We start from the raw sequence: 15,172 nt of genomic DNA on the forward strand, positions 1-15,172 counted from the left end.
GGGAGGGGGCCTGGTCAGACAAGCACATACGGAGAACCCCACTCCCCCTCCCAGCAAGACTTGGGAGTCTCCAGGTGGAACAGCAGGCTTCAGAGGAAGCCCCTACTCCATTCTTTCTGAGAATCAGCAAACCAGGCCATTTGTGTAAAAGCTAGTAGCAATATACATACATACATACATACATACATACATATATATATATATATAAAATTGTCTTGATTACTGTACCTTTTTTTGGCTTTCCTTTTTTTTTTTTTTAATTGCAAAAACCTATTGTGAAAAAGATAATTCACAGAGCAAATACCCAGAAGCCTGAGAGCACAGACTTTGTTTTTTTGGGGGGTGGGGGGAGGGTTTACCCCCTGCTTTACTGAGGTATAACTGACAAATAAAAATCGTCTGTGTGGGCTTCCCTGGTGGTGCAGTGGTTGGGAGTCCGCCTGCTGATGCAGGGGACACGGGTTCGTGCCCTGGTCCGGGAAGATCCCACATGCCGCGGAGCAGCTGGGCCCGTGAGCCACGGCCGCTGAGCCTGCGCGTCCGGAGCCTGTGCTCCGCAACGGGAGAGGCCACAACAGTGAGAGGCCCGCGTACCAAAAAAAAAAAAAAAAAAATTGTCTGTGTTTAAGGTGCACACTGTGATGTTTGGATAGGCGTAGACACTGTGAAAGGATGGCCACAGTCAAGCTAATTTACACATCCATCACTTCACATAGTTACCTCTGCTGTGTGTGTGGTGAAAACACTGAAGTTCTACTCTCTTGGCAAGTTTCAAGTATACAATACAGTGTTGTTAACTACAGTCACCATGCTGTGCTTTAGACTCCAGAATTCACTTGTCTTCTAACTGGGAGATGGTACTCTCTGACCAGCATCTCCCCATTTCCCCCTCCCCGCAGCCGCCTGCAACCACCATTCTACTCTCTGCTTATATCAGTTCAACTTTTCTTTTTTTTTTCTTTGGCCGTACCACGCAGCTTGCGGGATCTTAATTCTCCAACCAGGGACTGAACCCGGGCCCGCAGCAGTGAAAGCACAGAGTCCTAACCACCAGACCACCAGGGAATTCCCTCAAGTTCAACTTTTTTAGATTCTACATGAAAGTGAGATCATACAGTATTTGTCTTTCTCTGACTTATTTCACTTAGCATAATGGCCTCCAGGTTCACCCACGTTGTCGCAAATGGCAGGATTTCCTGCTTTTTTCAGTTGAATAATACTCCATTGTGTGTGTGTGTGTGTGTGTACGTGTACGTGTACATTTTCTTTATCCATTTGTCTGGCTATGGACATTTAGGTTGTTTCCATATCTCAGCTATTGTGAATATACTGCAATGAACATAGGAATGCAGACACTTCCTCGAGATTTTAATTCCCAGAAGTGAGATGGATGGATCATATGAGAGCACAGGCTTTGTGGAGAGGAGATGTGGGCAGAATCCTGGTTCAGGCCCTTATCAACTGTTTGATTTATGTCAAGTTACTTAGCCTTTCTGAGCCTCAGTTTCCTTATCTGCAAACTGGGAATTATAATCCTTCATCCCACACAGGGCAGTTGTAAAGATTTAATTGACAAGATCGTGGAGGTCGTTTCTAGCACAACAGTGGGTACCCAGTAGGCCTACAATCAAGGTTACTGCGTAACCAGACCAGCACTTGTCAAGGGATGGACTTTCAGTACAAAGTGTTCTGGGGTGGGGATGAGGGCCACTAGGGATGAGGGGATGGACCAAGGGAGCTATTTCTATATAACTGATGAATAGATAAAAGTAAAAAGGGCAAAGGGATCAATGAACAGCTAAAACTGGACGGGAAAACAACCAACACCAATGGTGGATTTTCAGGGGCTGGTGGCAAGGTGGGTTACAAGTGATTTTTATTCCTTCCTTGTGCTCTATTTTCTAACTTCCTACAGTGAACATGTATGACTTGATTAATCTGTTTTAATTATTGAAAATTAGTGTAGAATACAAACAGAAATAACACAAATATCCATCAACAGATGGATGGATAAAGAAACTGTAGTATCTCCGTGCGGTGAAATATTAGGCAGTCAGAAAAAGGAATGAAGTGCTAACACCTGCTATGACATGGAGAGGCCTTGAAATTATGATGCTGAGTCAAAGAAGCCAGTCGTAAGAAAACCACCATTGTATGTTTCCATTTTTATGGGACGTCCAGAACAGGTAAATCTACAGAGATAGAAAGTAGATTAGTGGTTGCCAGGGGCTGAGAGGAGGGGGAAAAGGGAGTGATTTCTCAGTGGGTACAGGGTTTCCTCTCTTGGTGATGAAAACGTTTTGGAACTAGACTGAGGTGGCAGTTGCACAACCCTGTGAATGTACTAAATGCCACTGAATTGTTCACTTTAAAATAGTTAATTTTGTTATGTGAATCTCACCTCAATTAAATAGATAAATAAAACTAGAAAATAGTTCCCTGACCAAGGATCAAACCTGTGCCCCCTGCAATGGAAGTGCAGAGTCCTAACCACTGGACTGCCACAGGGAATTCCCTTAGAAAATTTTTAAAAATTAGTGCAGGTTTATATGAAGTTCTAGAACAGGCAAATCTAACCTCATGGGAAAGAAATCAGAAGAGCAGTTGCCTGGGGAGAGGGGTGGAGGCTAACTGCAAAGGTCACAGGGAACTTTCTAGGGTGATGGAAATGTTCTATACCTTTATGGAATGGTGTTTACATGACTGCATGTTTATCCAAACCCATCAAATTATATGCTCTAAATGTGTATTTAAGCTATCCATCAATAAAGTGAATTTAAAAAAAAAAAAAACAGAACAAACTTAGTCCGGGACATCATTTATCACCCAGCAGAATGGCAAAAAAATGTGAAGTGAACCATAATACCCAGTGCTAGCAAGTCTGTGGGGAAAGACAACATATTCACAGAATGGCGGTGCAAGTATAAATTGGCCCAACCATTTTTTGAGGCAATTTGGCTGTTATCTATCTAGAAACTAAAATTTTAATTACACTCATCTTTTAACCCAGCGTTTCCACCAGGAAACACATCTGGGGGCCCACTTGCTGTAGTACTGTTTGAAACAGCAAAGACCTGGGAATTCCCTGGCAGTCCAGTGGTTGGGACTCCTTGCTCTCACTGGACAAGCCTCACGGTGCGGCCAAATAAAGAAATAAAGATTTTTTAAAAAGAAAGAAGGGAGGGAGGGAGGGAGGGAGGGAGGGAGGGAGGAAGGAAGGGAGGAAGAGCAAAGACCTGGAAATGGCCCACATCCTCAACTGGGGACTAATTAAAATTTAACGTCCAGGGCTTCCCTGGTGGCGCAGTGGTTGGGAGTCCGCCTGCCAATGCAGGGGAAACGGGTTCGTGCCCTGGTCCGGGAAGATCCCACATGCCGCGGAGCGGCTGGGCCCGTGAGCCATGGCCGCTGAGCCTGCGCATCCGGAGCCTGTGCTCCACAGCGGGAGAGGCCACAACAGTGAGAGGCCCGCGTACCGCAAAAAAAAAAAAAATTTAACGTCCAGCTGTTAAAAAGTGGACCGAACATGACAATAGAAAAAGCTCTCCAAGGCCGGCTGTGGAGCAAGAGGAACAAGTGGCAAACAACCCATATAGCATGATCTCATTTATGTTTTTTTTTAAAACCCAGAAAGCAAACTTTTTAGGGCTGTGCAACTATTCTGTAAATACCGTAATGGCGGATACATGTCATTGAGCGTTCATCAAAAATCCATAAAACTCTACAAAGAGTGAACTCAAATGTAAACCATGGACTTCAGTTGACAATAATGTATCAATATTGGTTCATCAATTGTAACAAATGAACCACACTAATGCAAGAGGCTAGTAACAGGGGAAAGTGGGAAGGGGGATATATGGGAACACTCTGTACTGTCTACTCAATTTATGTCAATGTAAAATTTTTCTAAGAAATAAAGTCTATTAATTTTTAAAAGGTCCATATATACACACATATAAATGCATCCCCCCAAATCTAGACAGATCCAAACCAAAATGACATCAGTGCTTTCCTCTTAGGAGAGATCTGGAATGTGGGATGAAGGTATCAAGGGAGATGTATTTCTTCATCTCTGTTGCTGGAATCTGTGGCAGTGAGGATGTATTTACATATAAATAGCATAATAAAAATATTGATAAGTTAAAACAAATGGAAAAGTGAGGTACGTTTTTTAAAAGTCTGAAAAAACATAACCAAGTGTTTGCAGAAATGACCTCTTGTGGGATGTGGGGTGTTCCAGTGACTTTCATTGTGTGTATGTGTGTTTTGCCACATTTTCCAATTTTCTATAACATACATGTATGACTTATGTAGGTTTTTCAGATATTAAGATGATAGTGGATACACAGCAATGGGAACGACAGATCTGCAGCTACAGAGGACAACGTGGATGAAACTCACAGACGTTACACTGAGTGAAAGAAGCCAGGTGCAAACAAGCCCATGCTGCATGATTCCATTCGCAAAACATTCCAAATCCATCAAACCTAATCCAGGCTGTGAGAAGTCACTACGGGCTGGGGACAGTGCCTGGAAAGGGACAGGAAGGAAGCTTCTGGGGGCTGGGAATGTTGTTTCTCTGTCTGGATGCTACACACACAGGTGTGTGTTCAACGTGCAAAAATTCCAGCTGTACACTTATGATGCACACACTTTTCTGTACAAATGTCAATTTAGAAGTTTAAATTTAAATTAATGGGCATTAGGTTGTTTCCAAACCACTAATGCAGCTGACAGCCACGTACACAATCCCCTTGCAGAAACAGAAATGTTTCTCCAGGGACAGATCTGAGCCAGAGGGTTGCTGGATCACAGGCGAGACAGATTTTAAATTTCGTTAGATGCCAGCTGGGCTCCTCTTCAAAGTGGCCGTGCCAGCTCCCACTCCCGTTAGCAGTGAATGAGGGTATACATTTCCCCACCCTCTCGCCACCTCCTGGCAACATTAATTTAAGTTTGGCCAAGAAGGAGGCACTGCAAACATTTGGCAGTGGCTGCCTCTAGACTTAACACTGGGGCCAGGAATGACGGGCACACTATCCGGCACTTGGGCCTTAGTGGCAAGGTTTTCACATTTGACAGGAAGAACGTATTCATCCATTCCTGTGTAGCTGTTTGCAAAAATGGCTGTAACTCTCCCCATGCTTGTATCCACGTCATCTGCAATGTGACTCTGCAGTTCCTTACATCACATGGTCGGGTCTATTTCCCCACTTCTTGAATCTGCAAGGGTCACTTGACTTGCTTTGAGCAACAGAATACTGTGCCAGTTTCAATCAGCCCTCGACAGGCCTTCCACACTTGCCTGCCCAGATGTCACATGAACAAGCCTGAGCTAGCCTGTGGGAGGATGAAAGACCACGTAGCCCAGCTGTCACATCATCCCAGCTGACAGCCACCCCCCAGACATGCAGACAAGGCCATCCTAGGTCAGCCAGCTCACCCCAGCTGACTACAGAAGCATCAGTGAGGCCAGCCACAATCAGCAGGCTTGTCCCAGAATAACAAAACCACCCAGCAGACCAATGGACATGTGAGCAAAAATAAATGGCTATGTTTTAAACCTTTGTTGTTTTAAATTTGGGGTGATTTGTTACACAGCAGTGGCTTACTGATACGCCTTGTGAGATAAAAGTTAAAAGGAAATAAACATGTTAAAAATAACATGAACTCTTAGAGTGGCCTTATGGTGATCCCAGTGTATACGGGGCTGAGGCCCACACCTCCCAGTACTATGCCCACTGTGAACCCACATACATGCTCACACACAGACCCACCCACATCTACCCACCTTGGGGCCCTTCTCTGAACTGGAACCAGTACTTTTTCATGATGCGCAGCATGTACTGGTAGGAGTGCCAGGTGTTGTGGGCGACTAGGAGGTCACTCTGGCCAGGGAGCAGCTTGATGAGGGCAGAGCAGGAGCCAGAGCCCGTAGCATGCTTCGTCTTGGTCTTATTCAGGGCCAGCTCTAAGTCTTCCAGGTCCCCAGAGATCTGCAACAGGCTGAGGAGGGTCAGAGTGCCGGAGGGTTACCATGCTTGCTGGGAGTGCCTTTACATACCCATTTCACAGAAGAGAAAGCTGAGGCACTGGGAGGTTGGGCGACCGGTCCGAGGCCATGTAGCCAGGAAGTGGCAGGGCTGGTATTGGAACCCAGGTCTGTCTGACTATAAGGTGTGTGGCACTTTCCCCTGCCCTGTCCACTCTGGGGGTGGCACTTACAGGAACCCCAAGGGTTTGACGGTGAACTTCCCAGTTGGAAAGGTCACACTGCCTTCATAGCTGTCCTCTAGGCCTTTCAGCTGCAGGAGGGTCAGCCGCACCTAGGGGGAGGGGAAGGGGGCAGGGGGCAGGGGGCAGAGGGAGGGTGAGGCCTCTCCCCCAGGCTCATGCCTTCTACAATGGGAGGGGCTTCAGCAAGGGAGGCTCAGGTGCACCCTCCAGGTTCCAGCCAACCCTGACCACCCCCCCTTAACCGCCACCCACCCCTCCATGCCAAGCACCCTCCTGCCATCATTTAACTGTATGTCTCCATCCTGTGGCAACCCCAAATCACCCCACTTAAGACCCCAACTCAAATCCACCTCCTCCAGGAAGCCTCCCAGCCTGCCCTGGCCCACTGCTGACTGCTCCCTGTTCTGAGTTTTACTGGCTGTGCTGCTGGCTCAGTGAACTTGTGTCATGTGGCTAACTTCTCCCCACTGTCACTGTCATTGTTCTGTAACCATGGAGCATATCACTGTTTCCCCCACCGGGCCTTGGCCTGTGCTGGGCATACACCAGGCACTTAGCAAGCATCCATAAGATAGATAGACAAAAGGACAGATGGATGGATGGATGGATGGTGGCTACTGAGTTAAACAAGAGAAGGACAGAGAGAAAGGCAATCATCTAGATGGACAGGAGGGTGATGAGAAGGATAGATGTTCAGGCAGGTGCTGAAGTAGATGGACGGGACCAGATGGATTCACTCCTTCATCTGTAAATATTCAACAAATCTTCACTTATAAAGCGCCTACTATGTGCCAGCCCCTGTGCTAGGTACTGGGGATACCACAGTGGACAAGGCAGATGTGGTCCTTGCCTTGTCCTCATGGGGCCCAAGTCCAGTTGAAGACAGAATCTGAATGCCTCACAAGAGGGCTACAAAGAAGTGCAGGGAGGGGATGTGGAGGTGAGGAATGGTGGGGGTGAGCCGGGCAGAGGGGGAGAAGGAAAAGTGTTCCAGGCAGAAGGAACAGCACACTTTAAAGCCCTGAGTGAAGAGGTAACATCTTGTTCAAGGAACTGGGAGGAGACCAGGGAGGCTGGACCACAGATTGTGAAGGCCAGTAGATGAGGCTGGGGAGGGAGAGGGTGCAGGGGGTTGTTGAGGCCACATTAAGGAGTGTGGGCATCACCCTGGGGAACTGGGCAGCCCCTGGAGAGATGTACGAGCAGCAGAGACAGAGCAGAGGGGATGGACCAACAGACGGACAGACTGAGAGGTGCCTAGGCTCTGGCCAGAAGGAAGAGGCGGAATGAAGCAGGGAACGTGGTCTGTCAGGAAGATGGCTAGGCAGGTAGACGGGAGGGTAGATGGACAGACAGGTAGATGACGAACACAGAGAGAGACAGGCAACCAAATGGGGTATATCAACAAGGCGGGTGGATAGAATATCTGACAACTAGGCTAAGATGGGCAGGTTGGTGACAGATGAATAAATGGGAAGAAGAGAGTGAAAGATGGATAGACTTGTGGGTGGGTGGACGAATGTGCTGAAAAACTAGATGGATGAGTGGATGGATGAATAGATGGATGGATGAACGGGTAGATGGATGGAGGGGTGGGTGGGTGGATGGACAGACGGATGTATGGGAGGGAGAAAGGGAAGGATGGACATGGAGGGAGGGAGGGAGGGAAGACTGGATGGATCTGTGGATGGATGAGTAGAGATGGATGGGAGGATGGGTAGGTAGATGGGTGGATGGATGAGGGAGGGAGGGAGGGAAGGAGGAAGGGCTGGCTAAGAGGGACAGGGGACAGATAGGTTGGCCAGCTGGAACAGTAGCAGCCTCAGTGGTAGCAGCTCCCCAGAGCAGACCCAGCCTGCTGCCGCAGCCCTCTGAGCATGGGGACCATGCCCACCTGGTGCCAGTAAGCAGAGCCATTGTTCAATTCCATCTCCTTCTGCATCCACTCCAGGTTGGCCTCCAGGAATTTCTTGAGCCTCTCGCAGTAACTGACTTCATACTCGAAGGGGCCGCAGTAGTTCACCACCGTGTTCATCCAGTGCATATAGATGAGCTGTAGGGTGGGCGAGGACAGGGGCGGGGCAGCAGGGCTGCGCTCTTCCCTGAGGACCCCACTGGCCCCCACTCGGGCTCAGAGTCCTCACTCCTATCCAGGTCTCCAAAGAGTCGAGGAGCTCTGGTGAGGACACCTCCGCACCTCTGCTCACGCTGGCTTCTCTCACTCAGCCAGCTCTCACCCCCACCAGGGCCCAATGCCTCTGGATGCCTCCCCCCTCTGAAAGCCGTCAGCACTCAGTCTGTCCTAGATTACGCCTCCTCTGTTACTGGGGACCGCCACCCCCATCTATACATGTATTCAGTCACTCAACTACCTTTTTTTTTTTTAAGCACCTACTATGTCCTGTCCTGAGCACTGAGGACACAGCAGTGAACCTGGCAAGAGAACCCTGTGCCAGTTCCACCAGCCCTCAAGAGGCCTTCCCCACCTCCCCACCCCAATGTCGCACGAACAAGCTGGGCCAGCCTGCTTGGGGGTGAAAGACCATATGAGCCCATCGTCCCCGTCACCCCAACAGACGGAGAGCCTCCCTCGGGGGCTGGTGTGCAAGCTCAGAGAGGTAACGAGGGCAAAGCCCCTGGCACGTGTGTCTGGGGTTCCTCACGTGAGAACCACTTCGGGCCTTGCCTCAGTGCTCCTGGCTCAGGCTACGGGGCCCTTGAGAGATGGAATCCTGTCTCAAATACCACCAAGCACCCAAAACACGTGGCCTGACCCGGTGTCTGACACCTCCTCAGACATCGAGGTCCCAGGAGGGCATCTCAAACTGCAGCTGGATGTCAGAATGAGGAGAGGGAGTTTATTAAACGCTGTCACACTGTACACCGTCTCCTGTGACGTGCTCTGTCCCTCTCACCACCATGCATCTCACACCCATCCACTCTGCTCGTTCATTTTCACTGCTCTATGATCCTGCACTGTGTGACACTACTGCAATCCAGTTACCCGTGCACCCACTGGTGGCGTTTGAGTGTTTGCCTCGGGGCTGCTTTGAACCCCTTGGGTCACCTCTAGGGTACACACCTAAGGAGTGGGGCCCCTGGGTCCTAAGGCATGTGTGTATTCAACTCTACAAGTTAACGCCAAATTACATTCCAACGTGGGTGTCACACCTTCACGCACAGTGTGGGAGCATGGCCAGCCCACCACGGCCTCACCCACTCCTGATGCGGTCTGCCTTCTGAAATCTGTGATTATCACTTTTAAAAAGCCCAAAAGCAGGTAAAGCAAAATAATATATTGTTTAAGGTTTCATCACATGTAGTAAAACTAGTTTAACCAAAGGAAGGGAGTGGAAATAACTCAAATGTCCACCCACTGATGAAAGGATAAAGAAAATAGTCTATCCCTACAATGCAATATTATTTGGCCATAAAAAGGAATAATGTACTAACATACGCTAGAACATGGAGGAACCCTGGAAAAAAGTTAAAGAAGCCAGCCACAAAAGACCACATATTGGATGATTCCTTTCATAGGAACTGTTCAGAATAAGCAAATCCGTAGAGACAGAAAGTAGATTAGCGGTTGCCAGGGGCTGGGCGGAGTGGGGAAAAAGGGAGATGACTGCGAACAGGTGTGGGGTTTCTCTCTGGGGTGATGAGAATGTTCTGGAATTAGATAGTGGTAGTGGTTGTGCAACCTTATGAATATACTAAAAACCACTGAACTGTACATTATAAAATGGTGAATTTTATGGCATGTGAATTCTATCTCAATATAAATGAATGAATGAAAGGGAATGACAGCCACCACATGTAGTGTGGTGGGCGTCTCTGGGGTAGGAGAAGCAGGGGAATGGAGTTGAGAGGGTGCTTCAATGGTTTTAGTAACATTCCAGGGTTTAGTTTGGGTGGGTGTTCATTTTATTACTAAGGTTCGTAACTTGGAATGCGTTGTGTATTTTTTATATGCATCAAATAGCACCCAGTGTAAATTTTTAACAAATACATGTGAGCCTTTTCTCCCCAACTAGATGGAAGGCTGGGGGTGGGAGAGTCCCCTCTACACATATCTCAGAACCCTCCAAAGCTCCCTGGGGAACACACTTGATGGGCGGGGGGAACCCCGGGGTCCCGCGTCTGGCCCTTACCTCCTCGGACACGGCGGCCTCCACCACGCCCGCTGCGTAGGCCTGCAGGCTATCGTTGTAGTGGCCGTTCGTGTGCAGCTCCAGAAAGGCCCACCTGCAGGGGTAGGAGAGGGGACACCTGGTCAGCGAGGGGGCGAGAGTGAAATGGGCCCTCAGCTCGGCATGCACCTGTCTGCAGTTTTAAACCATAGAAAACAACGCAGTGATGAACTGCCATTCACATGAATGTCTGTCGGTCTGTCTCTGTGCACGTGTCAGGCTAAATCCCTAAAAGAGGAACTGCTAGGTCAAAGGACGCATGCATTTTAAATTTTAATAGATACTGACAAACAGCCTCCCCCAGGGCTGTACTAACCTTCATTCTCTGCCCCTCCCCCACGATAACACCAGCTAATACCTACTGAGGGTTTCTTCTGAGCCAGGCACTGTTCTAGTCACTTCCATATCTATTAACTCCTGCACTAGTCCTCATGACAATCCCACAGTCCTGCAAGGCAGGCACCGTTACTGTCTCCATCGTACGGAAGGGGAGGTACCTCAAGCAGAGTTACGTACCTGCTGTGGCAGATGGCATCGCAGCCTCTTCCCCCCACGTCCATGCCTTTTGCTGTGTGGCTTTACATCCCTCCCACCACTGGCCAAATGTCCTTCCCTGTCCCCTTGATTTGGGCTCAGTCATGTCATATGACTTGCTCTGGCCGATGGAATGCGGTAGAAGTGACTTGTCTCAGTTATGAGATTAGCCTTCAAAGGGCCTCCCGTGTTTCCACTTGTGTCCCTGCTATGGCCACGAGAGAAACATGCCCGGCCAGCTCGCTGGTCCCAAGAATATGAGAGACACGTGTTGCTGACCAGGTCTGCAGAACTACAGCATGAAGCAGAGCTGCCCCAACTGCTCCAAGGATCCATAAGCATAAACGGTTGTCATTCCAAGCCACTGAGTTTGGGGGCAGTTTGTTATACAACACTGTTGCCCGATACTAGCTGATAACACATACCAAAGGTCACAGAGCTAAGAAAGGGCAAAGCTAGGATTCAATTCCAGGCAGGCTGGCTCCCAGGAAGCAGATTCTGATCAGGCTGGCTCCCAGGAAGCAGATTCTGATCAGGAGACTGTATTTCTAACTAGCTCCCAGGTGATGCCTGGGGTATATACTGCATTTCTACAACATACAAACTCCTGTCTGTGCACTTCCCTGCTTAAAATCAATCTTCGTCATCCTTACTAAGGTGACAGTTGAAAAATTCAATCACGTAATTATAATCCTTTAATGAGTTACATATATTTCCTTATTTCTTATTGGTCATTTATAGTTCTTTGGTTCATGTCCTTCACTCATTTTTCTCTACCGTGGTTTTTTTCATCTTATTATTATTATTATTATTTTTCAGCTGCACCATGGCTTGCGGGATCTCAGTTCCCCAACCAGGGGTTGAACCTTGTCCACGGCTGTGAAAGCACCAAATCCTAACCACTAGACCGCCAGGGAATTCCCATCGCCTTTTCTTATTGGTTGGTGAAATTCTCTATATACATATTAGCCCTTGGCTTGTCACTAATATTGAAAATACCTGTATTTTAATTGATTTTTGCTTTTGTTTTTGCCATATGGTAGTTTTCAGTTTTGTCCTATCAGTCTTTCCTTTATGGTTCTGGATTTCATCCTTGCTCCAAGTACACAAAGAATATTCACCCAGGTGACTTCTGTAACTAAGGAAAACTCTTGTGAAGGCAATTTCTATTAAGAAAATGAGGGCAACAGAAGACACTAATGAGACCTTGAAGAGGCTACACAACACAGACAGCCAGGCTCAGCCAGGACTGTCTCACAGGAATTTGGCTAAAAAGTCACCAAAGAGCTCCAGGACAGGCACAGCTCTGCCTTAGAGAAGATACAGGAGAGGAAATGACTATCAAAATACTCACACCCAATAGTTTTGGCAATCAAGCTTCTTTGAGCACCTACTGGGTGCCAGACACCGAGGGTATACAAGAATGAATATATGTAACTGCTATGACGAGAAGAGGAATAAAGTACCCTGAGGAGGTACGCTCCTGCTGCTACTGAGTGAAATCTAGGAAGGCTTCACAGAGGAGGTGACAGCTGCTCCAAGTTTTGAAGTTTAAGTAGGAGCTTGCAGGGAGAAGGGGGGTTGTGGGGGAGGAGAGGGAAAGTAAAAGAAGGAAGCCTGAGCTCTGAGAGTTCCAAAGCAAAGAACTTGAGCTACAAGATAAAATGGAGCTGTGGGGTCTGGTAATGAGGCCCTGCTATAGTGGATAACAATAGCCCCCAGTGCTAAGCACATCACATGTCTACTTCTCTCTCTAAATTCTCCCAAAGACCCTATGACATGAGTTTGATTCTCCCAACTTACAGTTGTGGGACCCGAGGCTCAGAGAGATGAAGTCACTAGCCCAACAGAGCAGAGACTAACATCACAGAGCATGATGTGCTCTGAGCCTCTACCTTAACTGAGTTTTGTGGGGGACTGTTTCGTCCTTGAAGGTGAAGGAGTTAGTTCTTATCAAACAAATCTAAGAGCCATGAACTTCTGGCTAATGACTCACATATAATCACAGATATGGACAGAAAAACACAAGAGACTAGAATAAAGGTCTTAAATTTCAAGGAGAGTGGAGGACAAAGAGAGTCTGGGATTGTGGGTCCCTCAGGCATCGTTTGAATCCCCAGGTCTCTCTCTTATCAACTGTGTACCTTTGGGCAAATTGCTTAGTTTCCTCACCTGTAAAATGGGCAAAGCGATTCCCACTTCAGAGGGTTGCCATGGCAGGTGCCAGAAGAGAACTCACGTTTTATACTCACTAAATATGTGTCTCATCATGAACCTGAGAGGGGAGGTTGGAGCAATCCAGTAGACTTGGTGATGGGAAGAAATTTAAAACAGGGTACAGAATGTAGTTTCCCTTGTGATAAAAAAAAAAAAAAAAGCGGGGGGATCAAGGGAGAACATACACAACTTACGTAAAACCAAAAAGGCTGTTCAGATGCCAAGTCCTGGTTATAACTGAGAGGCCAGTGGCCTTCCAGACAGCGCCTGCTTAAAAGCTCTCCTTCTGCAGGGAGCAGGCTCAGTCAAGGCCACAGTGCTGAGGCCCTGAAGACAGGCAGCAGCTAGGAACTCACCCTGTGACCGGTGCTCACACAGCCCTCACGGATGTGTATGAGCATCCTTGTTCACAGCAGCATTTTTTTTTAACATCTTTATTAGAGTATAATTGCTTTACAATGGTGTGTTAGTTTCTGCTTTATAACAAAGTGAATCAGTTATACATATAAATATGTCCTCTTGCATCTCCCACCCTCCCACCCCTCTAGCTGGTCACAAAGCACCAAGCTGATCTCCCTGTGCTATGCGGCTGCTTCCCACTAGCTATCTATGTTACATTTGGTAGTGTATATATGTCCATGCCACTCTCTCACATTGTCCCAGCTTACCCTTCCCCTTCCTCGTATCCTCAAGTCCATTCTCTAGTAAGTCTGCATCTTTATTCCCATCTTGCCCCTAGGTTCTTCGCAACCATTTTTTTTTTTAAGATTCCATATATATGTGTTAGCATACGGTATTTGTTTTTCTCTTTCTGACTTACTTCACTTTGTATGACAGCCTCTAGGTCCATCCACCTCACTACAAATAACTCAGTTTCGTTCCTTTTTATGGCTGAGTAATATTCCATTGTATATATGTGCCACATCTTCTTTATCCATTCATCTGTTGATGGACACTTCGGTTGCTTCCATGTCCTGGCTATTGTAAATAGAGCTCACAGCAGCATTTTTGACTAGAGCTGAGGAAAACAGGGCCCTCCCAAAACATCCAGTGTGAGGGGCCTGATACAATAATCTATCCATATATGCGGTGGGCTTCTAGAACCATGTGGCAGACCGCCGTGTGCTGATGAGATGTCAGACACAAAGTTTTTTAAAAAAAAATAAGATAAGAGAAGGACAAACGGTGGACTCAGGATAACCCCATGTACAAAAACATTACACGCACACACATACCAGTACGTATACACATGTATGTATGTATGTATGTATGTTTAGGCCTGTTTATGCATAGAAAATTCTAAAAGAAAGAACTAACAGTGGTTATATATAAAAAGAAAGAGTGGGGAGCGCAGTTTACCTTCCACATTCCACCTCACCTTTCTAAACTGCTAGAATTTTTTTACCATGGAAAGTTAAGTATTTGTGTAATAATTACAAAGATTTAAAAGAGAGCAGTGTGACTCTTTCAAGCTGGACAGAAAGGAAAAGGATGAGTGGAGAGTGACAATTCCCCCACCCCCCGACCCCCGCCAGCCAGGCCACAGTACTGTAAATATGGAATTAGTCACTGCCCTTGTTGGAGAGAGTGTCTTCTGCATTCCTCTCTGAACCGCCTTATTCCAAAGGGCAACTGGGGTGATTCAGTTTGGATGGGGTTTGTGCACTTTGCTCGAGTTCTCAGAAAACCTGGCTATGTAGGTGTCTGCCTATCTTTCCAGAATACCTTGGAAAGAGAGAGATTCCCATTCGTGAGGGAATTTCAGTGCTAGAGCCCCTCTGGCTGATCTCTGAAGATCCCTCTGTTGCCTCGGGCCCTAAGCCCCAGTCAAATGATTTTCTTCCAGGGCCCTGCAAGGCTGGGGCCATCCTCATCTCGGGGGGTGAGGCAGCTGCCGATAGCCACCTGTAGGAAGTGTCCGGGCAGAGATCTGAACCTAGATCTCTCTGATGTTAAACCTGAAACCCTGCCTCATACCACATCTCCACGCTCTT

The 15,172-nt window shown here is 47.5% G+C and overlaps 1 protein-coding gene across 1 annotated transcript in view; it reads right to left on the minus strand.

Moving 5' to 3' along the window:
• Positions 1 to 15,172, minus strand: part of PLBD2 (phospholipase B domain containing 2) — a 28,048-nt gene that overhangs the window by 6,311 nt on the left and 6,565 nt on the right. Inside the window, exons 2-6 of the mRNA XM_007468593.1 lie at positions 10,389 to 10,482; positions 8,132 to 8,290; positions 6,226 to 6,326; positions 5,792 to 6,006; positions 4,736 to 4,788 (exon numbers count right to left, since the gene is read on the minus strand). Of these exons, the coding sequence (XP_007468655.1) occupies positions 4,736 to 4,788; positions 5,792 to 6,006; positions 6,226 to 6,326; positions 8,132 to 8,290; positions 10,389 to 10,482 (622 nt within the window). The remainder of the gene's footprint in view (positions 1 to 4,735; positions 4,789 to 5,791; positions 6,007 to 6,225; positions 6,327 to 8,131; positions 8,291 to 10,388; positions 10,483 to 15,172) is intronic.

This window comes from Lipotes vexillifer, unplaced genomic scaffold, assembly GCF_000442215.2.
Source record: "Lipotes vexillifer unplaced genomic scaffold, Lipotes_vexillifer_v1.1 scaffold573, whole genome shotgun sequence".
Taxonomy (NCBI): Eukaryota; Metazoa; Chordata; class Mammalia; order Artiodactyla; family Lipotidae; genus Lipotes; species Lipotes vexillifer.